Here is a 27,360-nt window from a genome sequence, read left to right as displayed (position 1 = left end):
GTGTGTGTGTGTGTGTGTGTGTGTGTGTGTGTGTGTGTGTGTGTTTTTATATAGCATTGGAGTGTACTTGAATTTATTTCCCAAAGGAGCTGAGATTTGGTTGATTATGTGAATTGTCATCCAATAAAGAGTCAGTAAAAACTCCCCCACCCAGATCAGGTTATTCACAGCGTCCCCCAATCCCTTGCTCATTGTTTTCATGCAGGGACTTAGGAGACGGGGACTGGGGCCCAAAGTGGGGGACCTCCCCTACCTTGGTCGTGAGTCATCGCCTCAATCAATTTTGCATGGTATTTTCTTCTCTTCCTTTCCTTTTCTTTTCTTCATCCCCTTGTTCTGTTCACTTTTCCTAATCTTTAAACTCATTTTTGCCATTTGTTTTTTCCCCAATACTTTAGCATAATGCTCCCTACTCCCTCATCTCCTTCCCCAGTCTAGCAACCTTTACCTTATACTGTACCCCATCAGCTCCCCCTCTCTGCCCCTTTCACTACCATACTGCCCTCTAGTACTGTTCAACCTGTAACTTTACCCTAATCATTGACTCATTCCTAACCCTTTTCGTTACTCTACCATAGCACCAAATGACCTTTGAAATCTTATAGTACTTCCTTACCTTTACCCCCAAGCCTCATGCTATCACTATATTCTGAATACACCGCTAATGACCTTAGATGTTGATGCAGCAGAAAAATTTAAATAAATAAATAAGTGTTCACAGTGAAGGAGAAAGGGACTCTCCAAAAAAGAGTAATCATAGACAAATGAGATGAAATCAAATTGACTCTTGCTCTCTTTTAGCCAGGGCAGCAGTCACAACTAATTACAGCTGTTGTCAATTATTATTCTTCAGGAATATATTCATTAGTTTAGTGGCTGCTTTCTGATTTAACCCAGTGATGATGATGGATTGTGTCTATACATGCTTGGTAAGGATCAGCATTAAGGAGGACGTCAATATAAGCCTTGATATATGATGGAGGCTACTCTCTCTCCTGTGCATTGTGCAAGCATTGAGATTTGTGTTGCTTCTACGTCTTCTTTCTTTCTTTCTTTTCTTCTTTTTCAAAATTATAGCCAAGGAAGAAAACTATCATTCTGCTTTTGCGTGTGAGCGTGCATGTGTGTGAGCATGCGTGCGTGTGTGCAAGTGTGCGCGTGTGTGTGTGTGTGTGTGTGTGTGCGTGCGTGCGTGCGTGTGTGTCCATGCGTGTGTGCATGTGCGTGTGTGTGCATGCGCGTGTGTGTGTGTGCGCGTGTGTGTGTGTGTGCGTGTGTTTGTGCGTGTGTGTGTGTGTGTGTGTGTGTGTGTGTGTGTGTGTGTGTGTGTGTGTGTGTGTGTGTGTGTGTGTGTATTCTCTAATACATGCTTAAATGATTTGTTTATTTATCTATTTATTTGTTGATTTTTATGTTGATTTTAAGAATATTTAAAGGTGTAATAAAAGTTGCATATGTGGTGTGATTATGCAAGTTTTAATCTGATTATCTTTTTCTCTCCTTCACGTTTTCCTATTTTACTCATCATCCTTTGTGTTTTTCCTTTCTTTCTTTCTTCCCTTAATTCTTTACTTCCTTCCATCTTCCTTTCTTTCTTTCCTTTTTTTTCCTTTCTTATTTTGTAACTCACTTGTTTGTTCCTTTATTCCTATTTCTGCCTTCTGTTCTTCTCTTTCCTTCTTTCCTTTCTTCCTTCTTTCCTTCCTTCCTTCCTTTCTTCCTTCCTTCTTTCCATCCTTTATTTAATACTCATTTGTTTATTTCTTTATGGCTTATCTCTCCTTTTTTTTCCTCCATTCTGTAATTATATTGTTATTGCCTCATGTATTTTTCATAAGTTACTCTTGCGTGTCTATAATTTCTCATAAAAAGGTGAAAATTACAATAGGTAAGCACAATGAAAACTCATCCCTCTTTCTCTCTTTCTTTCTTTCTCTCTTTCCCTTTCTTTTTTGTTTTTTTTTTTCTTTCTTTCTTTCAAGGAAAGGTGAAATCAGGTATGGCAGAGCCATCTATGTGTAGAGACATTTCACAAAAAATCTAAAAAATGAGCACAGCATTTTCCCCATTTTTTATTCCTTTTCCCCAGCGGCAATGTGTTAACAGACAAATTACACAGAAAGCAGAGATTAAAAGAAAATCACAGGGAAAGTGTCTGCTACCTTGTTTTGATTACATATATCTCTTGCAGGTGATTTTGAGAGCAGAGGAATTTTGCATCATAGCCAGGTGTTGAACAAGCCAGTCAGCATGTGAGGAACGCAACGTGTCATTGTGTACAAGGTGAGGTAATGCACTTAGTTTTAACTTTGAAAAAGAGAAATCGGTTCTGATTTGTGATGTGAACACTCCACTTTTTTTCTTCCTCGTCTTTTCTTTTTCTTTGGAGGGTGGGGGCAGAGTGTGTGTGTGTGTGTGTTTGCATTTGCGTTTGTGTTTGCACGCGTGTGTGCATGTTTTTGTGTGCGTGTGTGCATGTTTTTGTGTGCGTGCGTGTGTGTGTGTGTGTGTGTGTGTGTGTGTGTGTGTGTGTGTGTGTTAATTTTGTGGATGTTTGTAGACTTTGTATATTTTTGATATTGATTGGTTTTCATTCTACTTAATTATGTATATATGGTAATGCTGCTTCAGAGTCCTGAAAAAAATTGTATTCTGGTTACTGATATTTTGTTAATATGTAATTACTTTATTGTGATCATATATTTCATTCAAACATCCATTATTGATCTGTTACACTTTGTCTTCTAACGTTCTCACAATACTGCAGGTCATGGCAAGCAATGATGGAGGTGGGGGCCCCGGGGACAGCGCCCAGGGCCAAAACCCTTTCAAGCGGATGACGTCGCCTCCTGCATCAGTGAGCTTGGTCTTCTCCTCGGGGGGAGAGTACCTCCAGATGGCCAGCAGCCAGGCACCAACTCATTCAAACTACATGCTGTTTGGGGGGATGACAAGCACATCCCCCACAGTCTCCCCAAGCTCAGCTTCAAGGTGCAACTTCTTCGGCACAACCTCAACTTCCCCATCATCAACGATGGCGGGTATCCCCAGCAGCGCTATGTTTGGGGGGATGACAGCTCTTGGGGAACTCAGGCACATGAGCTCTTCATCTTTGGGGTCTGGGCGCCCTATCATGTCAAGTGTAATGAGCAGCACAGTACAGTCAGTGTCCAGTACTATGAGTAAACCTCTTTCTGATGCAAAGGTGGTCTCACCTTCCTTAACAGCTCCAGGGATCCCATCGGGAAATATCTTTGGTGGGCTGACATCTTCATCAGCTTCAGGGCAGACAACTTCACTCTTCTCTGCAGGTAATCCATCAGATGGAGAGATGTTTGGAAGCAAAAAAAAACCTTTTTCATTGCTGTCAGCCAAGACTGCATCAAGAGAAACAGCAACTTCAGCCAATACTTTTCCTTCCCCTTTCTTAGGGACAGGGGAAGTAAAGCCACCCAGTTTATTTTCTAATGTTAAAACTGAATCTCTTAGTAAAAGTGATTTCTCCAAAGATACGAAACCAGCTCCCACTGCTCTGCTGTCTAGAGGAATAACAAGTACCAGTCAGAGCCATCCATCTGCAGTCAGAAATGTTTTTGGTGCCCCAACAGCATCAAAAGTCTTTGAAGGAAAGAAGAAAACTTCTTTTGAAGGAAAGAAGAAAACTTCTCTACCAAAAGAAACAGAAAGAGCCAGCCAAGGAAATGAATCAGTGGCTTTTAGGTCTGCAGTCACTCCACAAACGACAGCTACAGCAAATATCTTTGGTGGATCTGCATTAAGTAAGACATCAGAGTCTGCAACCACATCAAGTTCCAGTAGTATATTTGGAGGCAGCACTACAGATGCACCACAGACTGTAAAGTTATTTAGCAACAGTGTAGCAAGTGTGCGTACTAGTAACAGAGCTTCAAGCAAGAGTAACGATCAGTCTGCCAACACAACAGTGTCTACTTCTAACATCTTTGGTGGATCTTTGAAAAGCAAAGCATTCACTTCAACTTCTGCAACACAGCCACTCTTTAGCAGTCAGTCTGAAAAATGGGATGAATCTGGTGGCTCTAGTGCAGCATTGGATTTTGGTAAACAGACATCCAATTTGGAAAAAAGAAGTCAAATTGGTAAAGCAACCGAGTTGGGAAAGATATTTGAACTGTCTGAAGATCAATCTGCACCAAAAGCTGATTTCGAAATCCCAGAGTCACCAACTTTGTCTAAAAAATCTGAGTTATCAACTTCACCACAGTATGACAAAAAGGAACTCACCAAGATCATCATAGCTCAGATTCCTAATAGCTGCATGGATAGAGAGATACTAAAGAACCATTTTATAAAGTTTGGGGATATCAAAAGGGTCACCGTGAACCTCAAAACCAATCAGGCGACAGTGCAGTATGAAGACCACCGTTCGGCCTCCAGAGCCAAGAAAAAGGGGAAGAAAATGCATCCCAACTTGCCAGAAGTGAGGATATTCTATGGCACACCAGCACGACGCAAGAGTGAGGATGGCAATGCCGATGCCATGATGTTTAAGAAGAAGGCCATCAGAACACTGCAGTCAGCTCACACCTTAAGTGACATTGACCCTTATGAGCCCCTTCAACGCCCCTCAGGGAAGGAAACCATGGAGCTGCCCAAGCCTATCCAAGCCAGGGTGAGCCAGCCCAAGCCTACCCATGCCAGGTTAAGCCAGCCCAAACAGAGGGAGAAGGCACCAGTAAAGGTCAAGAAACCACAGCCAAAGCAAGGAGCTGGAGTAAAGGAGAAGAAAGAGCCCTCTGTTGCAGTGGAGGGAAAGGAGCCGGAGGAAATCATTCAGTCAAAATGCTGTACCAGTTACGATAAATACTTGGTTCTCAAAACAAGAGATCATCTCGTACGGAAGGAAATCATCAGAACCTCTGACATACAGAAGGCAACATACCTTTCAGCCACCTGTCCTGACATGTGTCCAGAAAAGGAAAGGTACATGAGGGATGTCCAAAATGACCTCAGTTCCTATGAAATGGCGAATGGGGTTATGGACCCCCGCCTTGTCGTCAAGAAGTTTTCCCGGAGTAGTGCAGATAAGGATGAACCACTGCCGTATGAACTCAGGCCTGGACCTGTTCTCTTGAAGACTATGGACTTCTTAGTATGTAACATCATAGAGCGTGGGGAAGATGAAAATGTTGAGACAGATGTTTGGTACAATTATTTGTGGAATAGAACTAGGGCTATTCGCAATGACTTGATGCAGCAGCAGCTAACAGATAGCAGAGCAGTTGCTATTATTGAAAGGTGCATGAGATTCCACATTCATGCCTCTGCACGTTTCTGTCAGGAACCCCCTGATCTCTTTGATGCCAAGATGAACACAGAGCATCTCACCAAGAGCTTGCTGACTCTTAAGGAGCTCTACAAAGACCTTGGAGAAAGGGGGGAATATTTTGAAACAGAACCTGAGTTTCGTGCTTATGAGTTGCTGTTAAATTTGAATGAAGGACAGACTTTCATTACACAGTATTCACAATATAGAGAAGAAGTACAAAAGTCCAAGGAAGTCCAGTTTGCTTTGAAAGTAGGAATGGCTCTAATGTTCAACAATTATGTAAAGTTCTTCAAGCTGTTAAAAAGTGCCACATACCTACAGGCATGTATGATGCATAGGTATTTTAGGCAGGTACGTTCAAAAGCTTTGGACACACTTATGAAAGCTTATGTTCCTCCAAAACAAGTGCAAACTCTTCCCTTAGAAACTGTGATACCAACCCTCGGATTTGAGAATGAGGCAGATGCTGAAAGCTACCTGCAGGTGTATGGAATTAAGGTAACTGATAAGAATGTGATTTTAGATAAGAGCTTGTTTTCGCTACATGTTGAGGAACAACCACCTGTAGTGCGGCCATTCAAAATGGTGGAAAGCAACAGAACTGTCTCAGTGGGTGAAGTTATTCAGGGTGGTCCCCTACCTGAAAATCCACTGTTGACTCATGTTCCTCATGATAGCTTTGACAGTCAAGGATACTTGAAGAAAGAAGCACTCAATGCTTCAGACCAACAAGTGGGAAAGAAAGTAGCAGCAGTAGAGATCAGAGAACATCCAGTTCAACAGACTCAGCAGTGGACCACTTCAGAGTTAATGGCATGCATAAGTGATATTTATATCAACACCTCATCAAGTGTCATAAAGGAAATGCTTCTTGAGATATCAAAGGAAGCAAAAGCAGAATATCAATATGAATCCATCAACAAAGTCGCTCAAATAGCTGGAAAGGAAGTTTTAGCCGAGTGTCTGAAGGAAGAAATCAGTCTTGTAAGTAAGAGAGCACTACAAGAAGTTGAGTACGAAGAAGAGGAGAGGCAGAGAATACTTCAGGAAGAGGAAGAAAGGAAGCGTAAAGCCATGCTGGAACTCTTTGACAAGGTGTCCAAGGTCTTATGTGCTGAGTATGTAGAGGAGTTTGTTGAAGAGTTTGTGAGAAATTTGTGCACAAAAGCTGTTCAAGAAATAGAGAAGGAAACATGGGAAGTAGTAATTGCAGAGCTCATTTTTGAACTGCCACAGACACTGTGTAGAGAAGTTACACGAAACTGAAGTGAAGAAGCTTTGTGCAGAGGTTATTACTGCAATGAAGGATGAACTTGAGGCCAAAATTACTCAGTTACAACAGAAAATTTCCATGCGAAAGATGCGTGACTCTTTCAAGAGGTGGAGGTTACAGGTTTTGAGAGTCAAGAGGCGAAAGCAAGCCCAAGAGACCTTCCCAGCTAGTTGTTCACAGTTGTCTATAAAGCAGCAAAATGAGCTGTTTGGATGGGGCTATCACAGGAGCAGAGAAGAGAACATCTCTGCCTTCCAGGTGTCTCATATAGAAACCACAGTAGCGAAGAACATAGAGCAGATGACTATTAGGAATCGCCTAGTTAGAGCATGTGCTTGGCGTCACCTACCTCTGCAGCAAGAAATGAAAAAGGTGGTTGATGGAACCTTACAGCCCATCAATTTGATAAAGCAGTACTTTAAGGTTTTAATTTGTACATTAGAGAACACAAACCCAACCATTGTTCAGTGGCTGAGATCTAAGTTAAGAACAGGAGAGGACAGCAGTATTCAAGAGTGTGTGAACAGTTCTTTTAGTTTTATTTCGAAGAACAGTGGTCTAGAGTATGCATGTTTGTTTAGCGAAATCTCTCTTGACAGTTTGTGTTCTGCTGACATAAGAGGAACTTCAGCTGTGATATTTTTGCTACCATCACAAGCAAGAAAGCAGAATGTAAATAGCCAAGCCCTTAACATATTGAAGACCATGTCTGATGTGCCAAAGTTAACAATACACTTTGATGAAGAATCTTGTGCTGATAATACAGAAGGCATTTTAGATTCTCCAGTTTGGAAATTGGCAGAGTGTGATCTGTACTATCCAGAAACTTCTCAGAAATTGCTTTCTCACATGCTTGATCTTTGGAATCGGCAAGATGGACGATTACAACTGGTATCTATCCACCTGAATAATTTTGTGTATGGTTTTATAGCTAAGAAAGTTGTGGAAGTATTTCTGTACAAAAACCATGAAAGAATAGAAGATGGGAAATCACCCTTTCCACCCCAAGCTTATATTGACCTGTACAATGAAGCTATGAATCACCTTTTACATGTTGTTGAGGATGAGGAACTGTTGAAACTTGATTGGCCTGCTCCTGGTTTGAGTCACCTAAAGCAAGTACCACCAGCATCATGGAATAACTCAGATGCTGATAGGTTAATAGCCATACTCAGAAATCTAAAACTTCCCAAGTTAGAGTTGGAGGATTATATGACTGTTGGTGCCATAAAAGACTCACTGCACAGGTATGCAACCAAAGTCTGCACCCAAGAAAATAGCAGTATTGTTCTCATGTCACACCTGAATGTGCTTTTAAGTAATTCCTTGTCCATATTGATGCCACCTAATGGTGAAACAGAAGAGGATCATTTAGATTGGAAAATCCATATGCTGCAGTTGCCGTGGACAGAGCTTGTCTATGCTTGCATATCCCACAAGCTAACCGGACTTCCCGCCCTCACTGTGTACCACCAGCCTGACAAACTGAACACCTTCAAGTACCCTCCCTCGTGGTGGGCAGCATGTGATGCATCGGACTCGTGCTGGGCCACATCCAGGAAGGAGAACTTCCCACCCTCCTCCAGGAAGAGAAAACATGGGCAGATCCCTGAGGAAAGGGCAAGCCAGAAGAAAAAGCCCTCACAGCTGCTTGTTGACATTGAAAAGGAGAAGAATAAGTATGTGGAGTTTGAGAAGAAGCTGGAAGATATGCTTGAGATCGAAGAGGAGTTGAGGAACTTATTTGGTACATGTACATAATTGTGTTTGTTTGCCAGAAGACCTGGTATTTAATGCTTACTGGTAAACTCTAGACTTTTATTTTTGCTGATAACTAACAGGTATGATGCAAACAACATAATATACAGTCTAACGGGACTATTTCTACTTAGAAGGGAGGTAATAATTGTACAAGTATTAATCTTGCATATATGGATGTACCATAAAGCTTTTTTTTTTCTTTTCTTTTCTTTTCTTTTCTTCCCCCTCCCCTCTTTTCCCCCGCTCTCTCCCCCCCCTTTCTAATCATATCAATAATTAAGTTTAGCAGCACAAATCATAAACTTTTAAATTGTGAGTATTGCTATCATGGAAATCCCTTTTCTCTCTCCTTCCTCAGTTTGTTTTGATTGATTTGTAATAGTGGTAGTGATGCTTTCGTTTCCCTTATTGCTGGTGATTTTAGGTACATGTTTGTTGCTCTTGTTATCCATATTGCCTCTCCATAGTAAATGTTCAAAATTTAATCATACTTTATCTAAAATGCTAAACACTTTCTTGTGTGACATGAAATGTTCTGTAATACAAAGTTAGCAACAATCTCATTCTTACATATATCTGAAAGCTTTTAAACAGCTAAAATTATGTACCAGAGGTATTGAAATGTGTTGTATTGAAAACCATGGAAGTGTGTAAATCAACCAGTAAGCTACAAGGGACATGTGGTGCTGAAGGATGTTACTACTATTATTATTATTATACCCAGCGAATGGTACTGTACTCTCAAATCCCACTTGTAATTTAGGAAATAGGGATAAAGAATGACTAGCATGAATTTTTCAGGTTTGTCAAATTATAGTCCTTTTGTATAGATTGCTTTTATATAGCCAGAAAGTCACCAGTTCTTCTGTAAGATACTTACTGAGTGACAATGATGTGAATTGAATAATTTTATTTTTATGCTGATTAGCACTTTTAAGGATTTTTAAGATTCATTTTCTGTGGAAACTGTTAGAAGACATGTGTTTTGTATAATTAAATCTTGATTAAATTAAAATTACCTATGCTTGTTCTCTTTCCCCTTAAACAGTTTATTTACCGTTTGTCACTTTTCAGTTTGAACTTTAATTGGATTATGTGAAGAAATAGGAGAAGGTGGAGGGAACAACTTTCCTCTTCCTCTTAGATATAAAAATTGGTTTTGTTCCCATTGAAATTTAAATACAAAATTTTACTTTGGATTTTAATTAGATAAAAAAAACACACCCAGTATGAAAATGCAGTTCATGCGATAATGCTTGCAATTATCCTTTTATTTTGTGCACACATTAAATAACTACAATAAGCCTAGAATCCTTGTCAGTGATGGTAATATTTCAGAAGTTTTAATAATGGTATTTGGAATTTTCACTTTCATAAGGGCTGTGCTGCTAGCCTAAAGGCTTGTACTGAGCAGGCCTGATCAGCAAGCATGTCTAAGAAGTGACCCTGAGGTGGGCAAACTATTGGCTGAACTTGATTCTACTTGCCTGGCATCAGTACTCAGGCATGCCAGCCAATCAAGCCTGGATGCATTTTGACAAGTCATCTTTAATGAAAATAGAACTTGGGACCTTCTTCATCTTTGGACTATGATAATGTAGTATGGTCTGCTTTGTATCAAAAATACAATTTTAAATGTGATGGTGCCTTTATTATATACAAAATGACAACTGATCATTATAATGAAAAGGCCAGCAATACAGAAGTGACAATTACCTAATGAGTGAATACTGATAATAATGGCTTTTTTGAATTAGTGGTGAGAATCTGAGAATGTAAAAGGTTTGTCAATGAATCAATATTTTCAGTGCGATGACCAGCATTGTCATGAAATGGTTTGTGAAAGTACAAAAAATTTACAATTTTTTTTTTTCTATACTGCAAACATAATAGCATAATCCCTAGATTATAATTTTATTCTGACAAATGTAAGAAATTGATGTTATTACACCCACGATAATAGTTTGTTGTGAATTAACAATAACCATCCCTAAACTGTAGCAACTGTATAAGGACACCTTCCATTCTTTAAAAAATCAAGTTAGAGAGAAAAAAAAAAAAAAAAAGGCATAATACAATTAGTTCCCTGAAGTATGCACTATATGAAGTTGCCGGTTTTGACCAATACATTAAGTGAATGCTGCAAGAAATTTCATAGTAAAATTTAATTAGGTCAACTATAAATCAATGTCTTGAGCATGAGAACTGTGCAATTTATATTTTACATTTTGTAAACAAATTCATTCAACCTTCTTTGAACATTTTCCTTTACTATGTCAAATATTACTGACATTGGATTATTTATACAGAGCAACCATTTAACAGACTTTAAACATTTGTGCTCTTTTCTCTCACACTGCTTAAAACAATAACCAACCACCACCCTTCTGAAAACTTAATTATAATTCAGGGAAAAAAAACAGCAGCAAATCCTATTTGACTTTTAAAAGTCAGAGGTTCCTGAACTTCAGCAATTCATAATTTACAAAGGGTTTTATGCGACCTTTAACTTGCTACAGCATAAAGGCCATTACAATGCCTTAACCTCAGTAGGTCTACACATTTATGTATGTATATGCACATGATCTAGTGTAGAACTGCAAAGTATTTGGGGTGTGTTCTGCAAAATATACTGTAGGGTGTGCAGTGATTATTAGGTTTTCCATACAAAATATTTCAACTGGAAAAAATAACAATATTTGTACCAATATATGTTTATTAAGTGAAAACCACAGATAGCAGCACTTGCATTTGAAGGCCAAGAAGACCAAAAGGTGCCACATAACTCATGTAACCTCACCTCTGTCTTGAAATACACAAAATATATAGTATAGTAACAACTGTAATACCTTTCAAAGTAACAAAATTATAACAAATATTATTTCAAGATTTTTTTTAAGCTTTTTCATATTTATTTCATTTAAATAGCCCCTGACAACCCCTTGGTCAAAGGTGTGCCATCAAAGGTGAGAGGTTTGTCGAGATGAGGCAACATACGATTATAACAGTACAGGTCAAAAGGCGATGAGCATAGCATATACAAGTGTTCCATAAAGAGAGAATGGGACACCTTTCATCTAGGGGTCGCTTCTGGTGTACATTGGGAAGACTGGCAGAATGACTCGTCTCAGGCGAATATTTCCAATTAGCGTCGGCCAGGGTCAGGTTAAAGGGTCGTCAACGTGCAGCAAGACAGTGAGGAAGATCCATTTAAGTGATGGTTGTTACTGGAATCTCTCTAGAGGAAGGCCCTTCTTAACCTTCTTCTAGTGGCGGTGACAGGCAGAGAGATCCAGCGAGTGTTCTTTACTGATGTTCATTTTTGTTTGTTTTTTTACATTTTTTTATTTATTTTTTATTATACTTAATTGTGTTGTTAGTGTCCCCTTTTACTCAATGTGAAATAAGGGTGTACCATATTTTTCTTCTTAACTTAAAATACCCCAAAGAAAAAACACCACACAGCATCAAGTATTGAAGAAAAAAAAAAAAAAAAAAAAAACTAGACAGGGATGATCCCCCAATCAATCTGTCCAGTGTACAAGCGACCTACTTTCGCTCTTTGTCCCTACACCACAAAAAAATAAAAAAATAAAAAAAATAGATATCGTTATTCCAAGAGAAACGTAATATAAAAAGACTTTTCATTAACGAGACAAATTAAGACATATCTAATGAAGTATCAAAATTATATAACAATTCCTAAAACAATGAAATGTGCTGCTTTATAACCAAGCACATAGTCAGTCTAACAACAGTGGCAAGTCCAAAAACTCTATGCATAGACATTTTAACGTGATCTTTAGTGGAATATTATTTAATAATTTATATGTACTAACAAAACTAAAAATATAAAAAAATAGAAAAAAATTAAAGCAGAGGTTTTCAGTAGACACCAAGGTAGAAGAGTTTAGCGCCGTGGACCCCAGGTGGCTGGGGTGCTCTGAGCTGAAGACATGGCTCCCATGGAGGGGAAGTCAACAGCCGAGTCCATGTTTGGAGCCTCCTGTGCCCATGGAGCTCCACTCACCACGAAGCCAGCCTGACGTAGAGAAAAAAGCAATGAATTGGTACGATTATCAATAATAAATAATGGAGTGACAGGAAGAATATTCCAACATTATCAAAAATCTCGAAAATACAAATCTACCTATAGGAGTGCAAACTATTCGTGCATTTACAAGTATGACAGCCACATACAAATAAAACAAGTCCAATACCCTACAGCAACCTTCAAGCACACTCACCTCTTCCTTCTTCTGTCCACCCTGCCCACTGGACCCTCCCTGTCCCTGGCCTGCGACCCCAGGATCCAACAAGGCCTGGAAGGGTTTGGGTTTCATGTAGGCCTCCATATCCTCCTCTTCAACAATGTCCTGCATGTACTCTTCCATGAGGTTAAGGAGGTGGTCCTTGCACTCATCCACATTGTCCTGGGCTCCAATGATGGTGACGGTGTTGGGATCATCATCCCCACGTGGGAATTTAATCTCCACCTAAGAGGACAAGGGAAAAGTTGCAATTACTGGACCTCAATTTGTGACTACAAAAGCATAAAGTTCATGATCATTAGAATATAATGACACTAACATTCATCATACACTGTTCATGATATAATAAATCAATCTTACCTTGAATTCCTCCATGACCTTCTTGATGGCTTTTCCACGGCTGCCAATGAGACGGGAGTGAACACGGCTGTCAATCTCAACCGTTTCCTTAACCATCTTGTCCAACTCCCCTGTGATGGCCAAGATGGCATTCTTGGCCTCATTCACATTGGCCTCATAGCCAGTGATGGTGATGAAGTTCTCCTCAGGATCACCTCTGGGTGGGAACTGGATGTTTACATCATGCTTCTCACGGATCTTGGAGATGACCACTCCACGCTTGCCAATGATCTTGGGGTGGTATTCTGGGTCAACCTCCACACGCAGGCTGAAGGAGCGGGCCTGGCGGTCCCTCTCCTCTTCCTCCAGCTGCTGAACCTTTACTTTGAGGGCTGCGCTGGCTCGCACAGTGTTGGCTGGAGGGCCAGTGATCCTGATGACGTCACTCTGGTCCTGAGCTGGAGGAACCTGGATGTTGACATCAAACTCCGTCATCATGTTGCGCACATTCTCTCCCTTCTGACCAATGATGAAGCGATGGTGCCTGAAGGGTACGTTCTCTTCCACAGTGACTGGCACAAGACTCAGCAGAGCATCACGTGCCTTCTCACAGTTATCCTTCTTACCCATGACACGTACAATGTCTTGAGGCCTGGTGGCAACTTCGCCATCACCATTCACCTCTCCATTCACCTGCCCGTGACCCTCTTCACTGTTGGCATTTACATTTCCACTATCCTTCTCGGGGAACTTGATCTGTACATCAAACTCGGTGGTTATGGCTTGCACCTTGCTGCCCCTAGCGCCCATGACAGTGCGGTGGAACTTCTGAGGGATGATCACTTCCATCTGCACCATCTGGTCCAGATCATGCACGATCTCCGTAATACGGTTCTTGGCTCCCTCTACGCATTCCTTAGCTCCCTTGAGAGTAACCTGCAATGACAAAATTGCCATTTCCATTATTCTACACAACCCAAAAGCTTCATTTCTCTCCCCCCATGGAATGTTTGTTCGACATTAAATACTTATAACAGTATTAATCTTCCAAAATCTTAGCTCTACATACCTTATCACTCTGCACACCAGATCGTGGGAAGGAGACGGTGACACCTCCATACTGGTCAGCAATTTGCCTGAGGACCTCTCCCCTGCGTGCCACGAAATGTCTGTGGTGTTTCGGGTCGACAGTCATGGTGTCTTCAACAATAAGATCCAACTCCTTGATGGTTATCTCCAGCTGTTCTTTAGCCTTTGCAATGGCTTCCTGTGAAATATTAAGGGCCATGGTTTGAGCAAAGTTACCCTCTTACTACCTCTTCTTCAGCAGAAATCAAGTTTTGAAGAATGTGGGCATATACATTAGACGATGCATGGACCCGATGCTAGCCTTATCTTACAAATCATACCAGTTTTTGTTTAACAAAAGCCCTTCTATAATTGTTACAGCAAACAATCCAAATAAAGCAACTCACCTTCTTGCCAATGATAGTAATCAGCTCCTTATCCTCGTCCTTGTCAGTGGGGAAGATGATTCGTGCTCCTGTAGCATCACGGATCTTGCGGATGTTGCCTCCATTCCGTCCAATGAGGAAACGATGGTGTTGAGGCTTGGCACGGACCTTGGGAGTCGACAAGAGTAAATATTAAAACTTGCCACAAAGAATTGGTATCAAGGTACATCCTATATCAAATGGTCAATATTGGCAAAACCCTTTTTTTTAACAAGTTTTCAACTTCATAGAGCAGAAAATGCTCAGTACTTAGGACTAAATGGTCTTACCTCTGCAGTGAAGCTAGCCAACTGCTTTTCATTACTCAGTTCAACCAGCATCTGCTTGGCCTTGTGCACCTCTTCCTTGGGGCCACGAATTGTCACCTGAAAGCAGCCATTCATCAAGTTCATTCAATGTTTTCATTGAATTTGCAATATAAAACTCCTCAAACTGTGCCAAATCTATTAAATTCCCTAATGCAACTTCAACACACCTTGTCAGAACGGGATTCTGGGGGAGGGAACTTGATGGCAACGCCCCCACACTCCTCGCTGATGCTCTGGATCAGCTTCCCTCCTGCTCCGATCATGGAGTTGTGGAACTTTGCTGGGATGATGATATCCAGCTCCACAATACTGGCCTGGAAAGGGAAAGAAAAGATTCATATTAAAGAAAAAAGTTAATTAAAACAATCTTATGAAGATATGAAAAAATATGGAAAAGGTTTCGTTCATAAATCTGACAAAAGCAACGTCAATCTTTAAAAGGAAAATCCTACTGAACTTTCCCCTCCTGTAAAGCCCAAATCAAAGAAACAATATTTGGCTCCTCACCAGCTCATCCTGGATCTTTTGGATGCGTTCTCGGGCCTTCTCACAATTCTCCTTCTTCCCAGTGATGATTATCTCGTCACTGTTCTGGCCTTCGGATGGCAGGTCAATGCGGGTGCCAGTTTCCTCCCTGATCTATGAATCAAAAGCAGATTTAGTAAAAATATTCATGAATTTAAACCATGTATTGTAGCAAGGTTTATATTACCTGAATTTTTAAATCAATTCAAACTATAAATAACTGCTATTCAAATTGCATTAATTAGAATAAATAAGCAAATGACTTGTACTTACCTTATTGATATTAGAACCAGCCTTGCCAATGACAAACTTGTGGAACTGACGGAAGATAGAAACTTTCACTTGATAGTTGGATTCAAGGAGTTCACGCAGCATTCGCTTCAAGAAATTGTAACACTGATCAACGTCCTCCTTAGGCCCCCGAATCTTGACAATGTCTGATTGTTCACCTGGTGACAAAACGCATTTTATTAATGGTGTGTGAATGTCAAACTCAAGTGAATTATAATACATTTTATGAATACCGAAATATTCCTCTAGGGTAGTTAACCCAATGGCGACGGGTCACGCCTATAGGCGTCATTACAATACGCTCGAAATGTGGCGCCGCGGCGGCGCACCAAAGTGCTCCGAGGCAATGATTCCGCTTGATGTACCGAATTCACACACTCAAAGTCGGCGCGTTGCCGTGGTTCGCCAGAGCGTAGCGTTTTTTTTTTTTAGTTTTCTATACCCATCGCCAATGGGTTAAAAAGAAAAATTAAAATTTTATAAAGATCATAAACATGTCCTACCAGCATCGGGGAAAGAGATCTGGACTTGGTTAAACTTGTCCCTAATTTCCTTGATCTTATCTCCCTTGGTGCCGATGATATTGCGATGGAAACGCTGCTCAATGATGATCTCTCTCTCCTTCTCATTTTCCATCTTTGTGACAAGTTCCTCCAGTTCCTTGGAATTTTAAGGAAGAATTATTTTCCAAATCATGTCCCACAATAATATTTTAATCTAATTTATCAGACAATCACAATTATTTCAGCAGTTGGCTTAGGAAAATCAAGATCTTGGTCTGTCCAATAATTATAATCTGCTCAAACCAATCCATTCAAAGCTAATTAGTGCTTACGGTCTTTGCTCGTGCAACACCATCTGGACTGCCCTCTAGGCGGATGAGATTGCTGCCATCAGCCTCGGAGATGTTGATGAGGACACCAGTCTCATTGCGAATACGGTTGATGTTGGATCCACTCTTGCCGATGATATGCTTGTAGAATCTGTAAGGTTTGTATCAAGACATAAGACAAGTCCATTCATATCATTTATCTACAAGTTAGGTACCTCCAATTAAACCAGATGCATGATGAACTACATCTGCAATTCAACCTATTTTGTCATATTTCTCCCGTAGTACCTAGAAGGAGCATGAACCATAACTTTACCAATCACTAAATCTAGTGAAATGCACAACTAACTTTATAAATTCCAACTCCATCCTTATAACAAAAAGCAAAACTGCACTTACTTAGGATCAACAACAAGTTGGTCGTAGCAAAGCTTGCTCTTTAAGTCCGCAATCATCTCTTCCAGCTTCTCCCTGGCTATTTCAACCTCTTCTGGTGGTCCTTCCAGCTTGATGCCTCCCTGCTTATCAGTAAACTCCACGTGCACCTGGAGAGAGAGGCAAAATTTCCCACATTAGCTTATGGGGAGAGCAAACATTTCCAATATTACATCACATCCACTATCTAATCAATGCCTTTATTTCCCACCACTTAATTAGAAAAAGCACTTCCAATGGATTCTTGGCCTAAATCTACCCCCTTACCTTCGGGAGATCCTGAGTGATCTGACGGATGTTGGCCCCCTTGCGGCCAATGATGAATTTGTGGAGCCAGGTTGGAGCCTCCACATCAGCCTGCACTACACTGTTAGCCTTGGCATACACCAGTGTCAAGGCTAGAGAAAAATACAAATATTTCTCCTTAAAATGTGTCTCTTTACCATTAATTTACTGATAACTATCAACTTTCACTAAATTATACAAATAAAATAGTTTGCATAGTTCAACAAAAAAAGTTTCTCATGTAGAACAAATTTCATTTAACCTAGTAAAGAACTATACCTTGACCAAGTTTGTCCTGAGGTCCTCTCAGTGTGATTGTCTCAGAGGTGGAATCTGAAGTGGGCATTTCTACAGAAACATTTGTCTGGTGCAAAATGTCAGCGATGTTAGACCCACGCGGGCCAATGACGTACTTATGCTGAGACTTGCGTACTTCTACTGACACAGTCTGGCATTTACGTTCCTGTTTGAAGAGTAGAAACTTGTTTATTTTGTGCAGGCTAAGCTGGGCCAATATTCCCCTTCAAAATTATTATAGACTGAAATAAGAGAAACCATTCACTGGAAAGTGAAAGGATTGAAAAAATGGCAAATGACCGACAACTAATAGCATACCATTTCCTTGAAGTACTTCAGGATGATGTCTTTGCACTTCAAGACACCCTCCTTCTCCCCAGCAATGGTCATCTCGTTCTTCATGACACTGGGAGGAGGAACATTGATTCGCACATTGTGTTCAGCCATCATGCCATTGATCTTCTCGTTGTTGGCGCCACAGATGAATGGGTGGTACTGCTTGGGAACTTCCAGCTTCTCATAAGCTTGCTTGCTCTAAAAGAGTAAATCCCATCATTAGCAGTAAGCTCTTTTCATGTATTTAGCATAATCATCTATATGGGGGGGATCTTTACATACACCTTCTAATCTTGCAGGAAAACTAACACGATATCAACCACCTGCTTTTACTACTATATATCACAGTACTTGCCTGCTCATCTGAAATCAGCTGGATCTCATGCATCGCTTTTTCGGTGCTCTCCTTTGTTCCCACGACAATGATTTCATCGAGTTGTCAGCTGCATTTGGCACCTGAATCTTGGTTGCGGTATTGATCTCAAGGTCTTGAAGTTTCTTTCCCTTTTTGCCAAGGATGAATCGGTGGTGCTCCTGAACAAATACGTTGTAATAAATGACCAAGGGGAAACATTTTTCTTTACCAATATCTACACACTGAACTCCTAATTCACTTTCTAAAATTTCTGAATAATGATCCAAGTATAACTGTTGGAAGATTTTTAGTAATTCTCTTATTACGCAAATAAAAATGTACCGACGCATTCCTTACACGTGACATACCTTGGGGATCTTAATAATCTGCCGTGCCTGAGTCTGGAACTTGTCAAGCACTAATCGACGAGCCTTCATCACAGCATCGCTCTTGCCAGTCACTAAGAAGGTTAGAGACTGGTCCTTTGCAGAGGAGATCTCAATGTGAGCACCTGTGCGAGCAGTAATGTCAGAACAGATACGCGTTGAGGCCGATTCTCCAAACTGGTTGTTACCATCAATCTTCGCTCTTTCTTCAAAAGGAACACGGAACACCTGAAAGACAATGTATTGGATAAATTTTACTCTAGACTTTTAGTGCACCGAGAAGCACTAGTTAGCGAAAGTCAATTTAAGCTAAAATACTTTACAAACCTGAGTGATAACAGAAGAGGCAATTCGCATTTCACTGTGCTTGCTCCAGTTGGTCTGGGGAGCTTCTGCCACAGGAGTTGGTGCCTGGGCAGCATTGGGGAGTGCTGGGAACAACTGTAGATTTAAAGAGAAAAATAGTATCAATCTTTAGTACCAACATACTGGTTTATGACAAGGTATGAACACTAAAGCAATCCCACAACATAAACAAATGGCCAACTCCTTTGCATACCTCATCGTAACTCAGTGGTTCATAAGCCTGGTCGGCATTGGTAATTGAAGAGGGATCTGAAGGGGTGGGGGCACTGGGGTCCACCTCCTGGGGGGGGGAGGTCACCTCCTGGGACTCCATCACTGTCTGCTGCAGGGGGGTCGGGTCCATGATCCGCGCCGAGTCGTTACAGTAACACTGCAGATGAAAAGAAAGGCTTTAATCCTAACTAATTACTTTGGGAAATTGTAAGAAACATCCCCATAGATCTATGAAAGTTAAAATTCTCCATACGATTATGTATGGAGTGTAACCTTAATTCATTATCAATTTCTTTCAGTAAATACTGAACAGCAAGGGAAAACTTTCAACTAAAGTAATAAAAATACCATTCATTTGAAGCAAGGATGTACTACCAATCAAATTTCCCATTTTGAGAGGGGTGGTTTTGCAATTGCAAGGTTCAACTTTGACCAACTATGAAGAGATAAGGGCCACACAAGTTATGTAATCTGATTTCTCCTCAAAAAGTCTTAGTGCAACTAACCCCCCCCACCCCCCCCACACCACAACTAACCCCCACCCCCAGCCACACCACAGCTAACCCCCCCCACCCATCCATCCACCCACCTGCACCACAGCTAACCCCCCCCACCCATCCATCCACCCACCTGCACCACAGCTAACCCCCCCCACCCATCCATCCACCCACCTGCACCACAGCTAACCCCCCCCCCATCCATCCACCCACCTGCACCACAGCTAACCCCCCCCCATCCATCCATCCACCCACCTGCACCACAGCTAACCCCCCCCACCCATCCATCCATCCACCCACCTGCACCACAGCTAACCCCCCCCCCCCCATCCATCCATCCACCCACCTGCACCACAGCTAACCCCCCCCACCCATCCATCCATCCACCCACCTGCACCACAGCTAACCCCCCCCCACCCATCCATCCATCCACCCACCTGCACCACAGCTAACCCCCCCCACCCATCCATCCACCCACCTGCACCACAGCTACCCCCCCCACCCATCCATCCACCCACCTGCACCACAGCTACCCCCCCCCCCATCCACCCACCTGCACCACAGCTAACCCCCCCCACCCATCCACCCACCTGCACCACAGCTACCCCCCCCACCCATCCACCCACCTGCACCACAGCTAACCCCCCCCAACCATCAACCCACCTGCACCACAGCTAACCCCCCCCCCAACCATCAACCCACCTGCACCACAGCTAACCCCCCCCCACCCATCCACCCACCTGCACCACAGCTAACCCTCCCCACCCAACCACACCACAGCTAACCCCCCCCACCCAACCACACCACAGCTAACCCCCCCCACCCAACCACACCACAGCTAACCCCCCCCACCCAACCACACCACAGCTAACCCCCCCCACCCAACCACACCACAGCTAACCCCCCCCCACCCACCCACACCACAGCTAACCCCCCCACCCAACCACACCACAGCTAACCCCCCCACCCACCCACACCACAGCTAACCCCCCCACACCTACCCACACCACAGCTAACCCCCCCCCACCCAACCACACCACAGCTAACCCCCCCACCCAACCACACCACAGCTACCCCCCCCACCCATCCACCCACCTGCACCACAGCTAACCCCCCCCAACCATCAACCCACCTGCAACACAGCTAACCCCCCCCCCAACCATCAACCCACCTGCACCACAGCTAACCCCCCCCCCACCCATCCACCCACCTGCACCACAGCTAACCCTCCCCACCCAACCACACCACAGCTAACCCCCCCACCCAACCACACCACAGCTAACCCCCCCCACCCAACCACACCACAGCTAACCCCCCCCACCCACCCACACCACAGCTAACCCCCCCCACCCACCCACACCACAGCTAACCCCCCCCACCCAACCACACCACAGCTAACCCCCCCCACCCAACCACACCACAGCTAACCCCCCCACCCACCCACACCACAGCTAACCCCCCTATCTCAAGGGAAAGAAGAGAATCCTAAGTCTACCAACCACCACCCTCCACCTCCCTTACATAATGCTTTTGTGACAGTGATTTACAAGCCCAGCAGGACAAGTGCTGACCAATGTCTGCCGAGTCAAGGTTAAGCTCACTACAAACAGATAGCAACAGATAACATCTCGCTGTACACTAGTCTGATCAGAAAAGACTGACCTTCCTGATTTCCTTTCCTTATCTAATACCAAATGAACACAAATAAGTAATCAATAACCAAGGTAAGGAACCATGCTTTTCAAAAAGTATGTAATTTTTTTTTTTTTTTTTGGGGGGGGGAGTGCAAAAGTAGGACAAAGCTACAGTACAAAGAAAAAAAAAAAAATCCTGCAGAGTTTAATGATGGGGGGAAATAAAAACCAGGGCAAGAGTCAACTAAATACTGTACTTTTAGACACAGCCTACAAATGCAAGACACTTCCATAAAACAGTCTTTCAGTCTGAAGACAATGATAACAAAATGAATGGTTTGGGCAACACCAACTTTAGTACTTGACCCCTATTATAAAAATAATAATCGGATATCATGGTCATAAAACCTAACATGTCTCAATCTATAAATTATACAAATGCATGCACATAAAAAAAAAAAAAAGTAAAGAAATCACTGAATGTAGGATTAACCTCCACTGGCATAAAATGTGGAAGACAAGGATGTGTGAAAAGAATAAAAAAGAGAGAATACTAAAATAAAAAAAACAAGACAGAAAGAAAAGGAATTTTTCAGAATAGCAGAAGAATTGTTAAGAAAAGACAGGAATGAAATGACAGGCAATTAGAAAACAACGACCTGGAAAAGGAAGGGGAAAATAAAGAGGTAAGATTTTCTTATACTTCAGAACTATGAAATTCTGGCTGGTAATCAGAGACCACTTGCAGGCTTTTTTCTTTTTCTTTTTCTTTTTTTTTTATACAAAAAAAAATCAAAGATTGCAATTTTAGATAGGCTACCTGATGTCTGCTGATATTCATGAGCTTACAGTATGTGGCTGAAGCAGAGGAAGAGCTGAGGAGGAGAAGAAAAACAAAAGGAGTGCAGAACACAGAAGGAAACAAGAGGAAGATATGATGGCAGGAAAGCCAAAGATGACAATGGGGAGGAGGGAGGAGGAGGGAGAAGGAGGGAGAAGGAGGGAGGAGGGAGGAGGAGGGAGAAGGAGGGAGAAGGAGGGAGAAGGAGGGAGAAGGAATCAGGAGTCACTGACAGCAACAATAGAATTTGGTGGTACAGGAATCACTGACAGCAACAGAGGCCGCCAGAAGGGCAGGCACTGACAGCAACAGAGGCCGCCAGAAGGGCAGGCACTGACAGCAACAGAGGCCGCCAGAAGGGCAGGCACTGACAGCAACAGAGGCCGCCAGAAGGGCAGGCACTGACAGCAACAGAGGCCGCCAGAAGGGCAGGCACTGACAGCAACAGAGGCCGCCAGAAGGGCAGGCACTGACAGCAACAGAGGCCGCCAGAAGGGCAGGCACTGACAGCAACAGAGGCCGCCAGAAGGGCAGGCACTGACAGCAACAGAGGCCGCCAGAAGGGCAGGCACTGACAGCAACAGAGGCCGCCAGAAGGGCAGGCACTGACAGCAACAGAGGCCGCCAGAAGGGCAGGCACTGACAGCAACAGAGGCCGCCAGAAGGGCAGGCACTGACAGCAACAGAGGCCGCCAGAAGGGCAGGCACTGACAGCAACAGAGGCCGCCAGAAGGGCAGGCACTGACAGCAACAGAGGCCGCCAGAAGGGCAGGCACTGACAGCAACAGAGGCCGCCAGAAGGGCAGGCACTGACAGCAACAGAGGCCGCCAGAAGGGCAGGCACTGACAGCAACAGAGGCCGCCAGAAGGGCAGGCACTGACAGCAACAGAGGCCGCCAGAAGGGCAGGCACTGACAGCAACAGAGGCCGCCAGAAGGGCAGGCACTGACAGCAACAGAGGCCGCCAGAAGGGCAGGCACTGACAGCAACAGAGGCAACAGGAACAGTGACAATATCAAAAAGTAGTGGTGGTCAGGGTAACAGTAATAGTATAGTAATACATGAGGGAATTTTGGAAACGAGGGCAATGGTGGACAAGTGGTAAAGGTGACAGCATTGGTAGAAGTAATATCATCATTACTATTAGTTAAATAACTATAGTGACTGTAGTAATAATAGTTGTAACATTGATGGTGTTAAGCAACACGTAACCATAACCATAACCACAACCACATCACCACAGGTGACAATAACGCCCAACAGGAGTAACCGACAGTAATAACATTCAAGAAGGTAAAGAGGCAACACTATCCACTACCATTCATATCCTCCCAAAAATGAGTTAGTGGCAAAAGTGACAGGGTTCTACGGTAGCATGTCATGTAGGAGAACTAGACCTGGTAGACCTGTTCCCTGTTACACAACTACATGCTTCTCTCCAAGTCAAGACACTACTTGCTGGGTTGCTTTTCATCCTTTTTTCTTCCCCTTCCTTTCCCTTTTCTTGATGAATATTAAGGAAATGGAAACCAGTAAGTAATTTTGCAGATTATGAGATTTTCAGCTAATAAGAAAGTAAGGTTCTAGTTAAAGCCTAAGTAAATAGAGTAATCTAGCTGTATTTTGCTATCATCTTGGCCCATTTGTAATAACCGGGTCAGCCAAAATTATTTATGGAGAATATACAAACTAAACAACTAAGATCAAAGAGAAATTGCCAAATTGATAGGTTTTGGAAGAAAAAAAGCAAACTTTGGCAGTTATTTTTTACAAAGCTATTGCAAACAGTTAAACCATTCATATTAATAAGTATCTGGCCGAATGAAATTAAATCCTATCCCTTAACTACCTTACTAGTATTACTTTCTAATAATTTCCAAACTTGAAATTTAAGTAGACAAAAATGCTGTCAAATATAAATATGACAAATATACATATAATATATAATATTAAAACTAGCATTTCATTTAGCATTATCCTAAAAAAAATAAGTAACATTAAAAATTAATACCAATATTCAAAACCTTTCAATAGCATCTGAAAAAAAAAAAAAACACTAAACAGCATTGCAAAACAGCTGTTCCACTTATTGCACCTAATTCTCAACACATGGCAAAAACTACCTTTAATAAACCTCTCCCTTCCCATTGAAATGCCAAGCTCCATGGGGAGAGGGGGATGGGGGGATGGGGGGATTGGGGGGAGGGGGAGGCGGGGGCGAGAGAGAGAGAGAGAGAGAGAGAGAGAGAGAGAGAGAGAGAGAGAGAGAGAGAGAGAGAGAGAGAGAGAGAGAGAGAGAGAGAGAGAGAGAGAGAGGGGGGGGGGGGGCAGGGGCGCCCCCAATCTGTCAAGAAATGCCAAAAGGTTCACCCAAAGCCTATCACATTCACAACAAGGTACCTTTTCACCCTCAGCCATGCCTGCAACCCCCCTCGCCATATGCCACGCCAACGGGGCACCTGGGCGAGAAATCGAGGCATTAATCGCCGTACATATGGCTCCTTAATCCCTCACTGGTAGGCAAGGAGGGGGAGGAGGGGGAGGGATGGGTAGGCCTACCTAGCAACACCGACGACGACGCAGCAAGAACCGGCTGCCAGCTCCCTCCCCTTCTACCCTCCGCCGTCTATTTCCACACGAAAATCCCGTCTGTAAATCCCTGTACAAGATCTACCACCGTCAATCTCCACCGGCAACGAGAGCGAGCGAGAGAGAGAAAGAGGGAGACAAGGCGAAAGGCAATCTTCCGTTTCCATCCTCCTTCTACTACTACTAATTCTCTTTCTTTCTTCTCCTGCTCCTCCTCCTCCTCCTCTCCTTCCTCCCTTCCTCGTCAAACGGCATTCTGACCTTGAGCTTTGGGAGACGCAAGCACATTCCTCCTCATAGGCCTACATTTTTAAATCTCAGACGATCGGCAACGAAAGGACAAAGAAGAAATAACCCTTACAGACTACGAAAGAAAAAGAAAGAAAGAAAAGGAAAACAGACGTAGAAGAATGAAGAGGTGAAAAAGGTCACCGGGAATGAAAGAGGTAGGAGGGAGAACACAAGAGAAGAGAAAAGAGATAAAAGGGGTAACACGCCAGAAGGAAACGAAGCGCCGGAAAAAGCGTATGCGGGAAGAACGAAAGAGGAATAAGAGATGAAAGGGGGAGGAGGAGGAAGGAGGAGACGGAGCAGAAGGAGACGGAGGAGGAGGAGGAGGAGGAGGAGGAGGAGAGTAGGAGAGGAGGAGGGGGCAGAGCCACGCCAGCCCCAGCAGCAGACGTGGCAGGCGAGGGACAAGCCCCATTTACTCACTGTACTGCAGCCAATGGGTCCGTCCTAGAAAAACCCGCTTGGGTCACGTCGCTCCAGTGTGAAGAATGGCTGGTGGGTCTGTCGGGGAGAAGAGAAAACACCAAACGGTCATTTAAAACACTCGGCCTTACGTTGGGAGGGGGGGGGGGGGGTGCGGCTGGTGTACGCCAAAAAAAGAGAAAATAAATATAAAAAAAAGAGAAAAGGAGACACACACCATCGGGAGGTGAAAACCCGATCAAAGAGTGGGATTAATGGCTTATAAACACACGATTTTTTTCAGGATGGATCGAATCCTAAAGGCGGGGGGCCTTGGTGATCAACTCTTTTCTTCAAAAGATCAGAGAGATAGAGATAAAAAAGAAAGGGGGACACGGAGCCACAGCGCCCGGAGAGCACCTTCCTCCTCACCTTCCACACGCTGACTGAATCGCCAAGGAGGCAGCGCAGACGACACACGGCACGGCGCTGTTGCCACGTGTCACGCCTCCCGGTCACCGCGTGCTCGGGCGGTGCGGAACAGATTTCGTCTATTTTATGGGATTTATTTACATGATTTCGAGGTTTAGACCCAAGTACGGTGTCGGGTTTGATTGAACGATGATGCGGGAGCGGGGATTAATCTGTGGCGGAGGTAATGGGTGGTTTCAATTCCCTTGTTCGGATATTTCGGGGACCAGATTTCAAAGGATTTCGCCGATTTTAAATACCGCTTCTGTGCAAGAATTGGGAATGGGGAAGATTACCCAGTCATGCTTTGCGTTTCGAAAAGATGAATGCATTCAGACATATCTTATAAAGGGAATTACACAATCTGTACATATGGCATAGAAACCCGTGAACTTTCCCGAATACTTTCCATATGTCTGCTAATAAATAATTTGTATCAGTTTACCACATTTTACCAGCAGTAATAGGACGTTTCTATGACCCAAACGACCAGGAAAATAATTAGTAAAACTGATAAAATCATTTAAAACCATGTTAATCATAAATAGTAGTTGACTAGACAGTCGTTTGGCATCTATGTGTTCTGTTTTGTACGCAAATATATTTATAAACATTTATAGGGCGCTCTAGTCCACCTATGATCTAATTCTCTCTATTCCCTTTGTATATTTGACTTAATGGAAGGAACTGTTATAAGTTTGTATTGTCATTCATGTACTAATGCTTATGATTAGTATGTCAATTTATTACATTTCGTACGCAGCTTGTGCACGTCACTTGGGTAGACCGTCGACTAAGTTTTCCAAATCCGATTAGTTTATTACTAGCAATACATTTTGCGGTTACTTATAATTTTATTTGTTTTATTTATATAATTATATAACCGAACTAGGCAGTTTTGGAAACTATGTAAAAGGTCGACTTCTTGAAACGTTTTCTTTGACAGTTTCAAGGGCTGACTATCATATAGATCTACGCTAAAAGCTAGCCTTGTATTTAGATATACACATATACACGCGTGCACAAACACACACATGCATACACATAGACACACAGACACAAACGCACGCAGACACACACACACGCACACACACACACACACACACACACACACACACACACACACACACACACACACACACACACACACACACACACACACACACACACACATTCACACACACACGCATACATACGTACGCACACACACACACGCACACACATACACATGCACACACACACACACACACACACACACACATACACACACACACACACACACACTCACACACTCACTCACTCACTCACTCACTCTCACAGACCTTATAATAGATGCAGGGGAAATTGCAACAGTGAAACTAACCAATCTTTTTAACAAATGCCTTCTCAATGAAAAAATGCAACAATTATTTCGATTCATTCTAAAAAACTACCGACTCATAAGTCTCCTTTCAGTTACTTACAAACTGTTAACTAAAATCATCACAACTCGCATCTCTGACAGTCTGGACTCTAACCAGCCTAGAGAACAGGCAGACTT

The 27,360-nt window shown here is 42.8% G+C and overlaps 2 protein-coding genes across 2 annotated transcripts in view; one reads left to right on the top strand and one right to left on the bottom strand.

The window, feature by feature from the left end:
- Positions 1-8,548, top strand: part of LOC125036555 (germinal-center associated nuclear protein-like) — an 11,199-nt gene extending 2,651 nt beyond the window's left edge. Inside the window, 3 exon segments of the mRNA XM_047629259.1 lie at positions 2,192-2,283; positions 2,768-6,573; positions 6,575-8,548. Of these exon segments, the coding sequence (XP_047485215.1) occupies positions 2,771-6,573; positions 6,575-8,342 (5,571 nt within the window). The 5' untranslated portion in view covers positions 2,192-2,283; positions 2,768-2,770 and the 3' untranslated portion in view covers positions 8,343-8,548.
- A 2,492-nt stretch (positions 8,549-11,040) lies between these two features.
- LOC125036554 (vigilin-like) lies at positions 11,041-25,521 on the bottom strand. The gene is given in 21 exon segments (XM_047629258.1): positions 11,041-12,384; positions 12,590-12,838; positions 12,974-13,888; positions 14,022-14,219; positions 14,428-14,574; positions 14,736-14,831; positions 14,942-15,088; positions 15,282-15,413; positions 15,573-15,748; positions 16,094-16,250; positions 16,426-16,573; positions 16,822-16,967; positions 17,125-17,255; positions 17,422-17,605; positions 17,758-17,973; positions 18,131-18,210; positions 18,213-18,309; positions 18,499-18,744; positions 18,844-18,957; positions 19,076-19,252; positions 25,371-25,521. Coding segments are annotated over 20 exon segments (3,861 nt in total). The 5' UTR covers positions 19,226-19,252; positions 25,371-25,521; the 3' UTR covers positions 11,041-12,252.
- Between the last annotated feature and the right edge of the window lie 1,839 nt (positions 25,522-27,360).

This window comes from Penaeus chinensis, chromosome 21 (genome assembly GCF_019202785.1).
Source record: "Penaeus chinensis breed Huanghai No. 1 chromosome 21, ASM1920278v2, whole genome shotgun sequence".
Lineage (NCBI taxonomy): Eukaryota > Metazoa > Arthropoda > Malacostraca > Decapoda > Penaeidae > Penaeus > Penaeus chinensis.
This window is presented reverse-complemented; position numbering and strand designations above follow the sequence as displayed.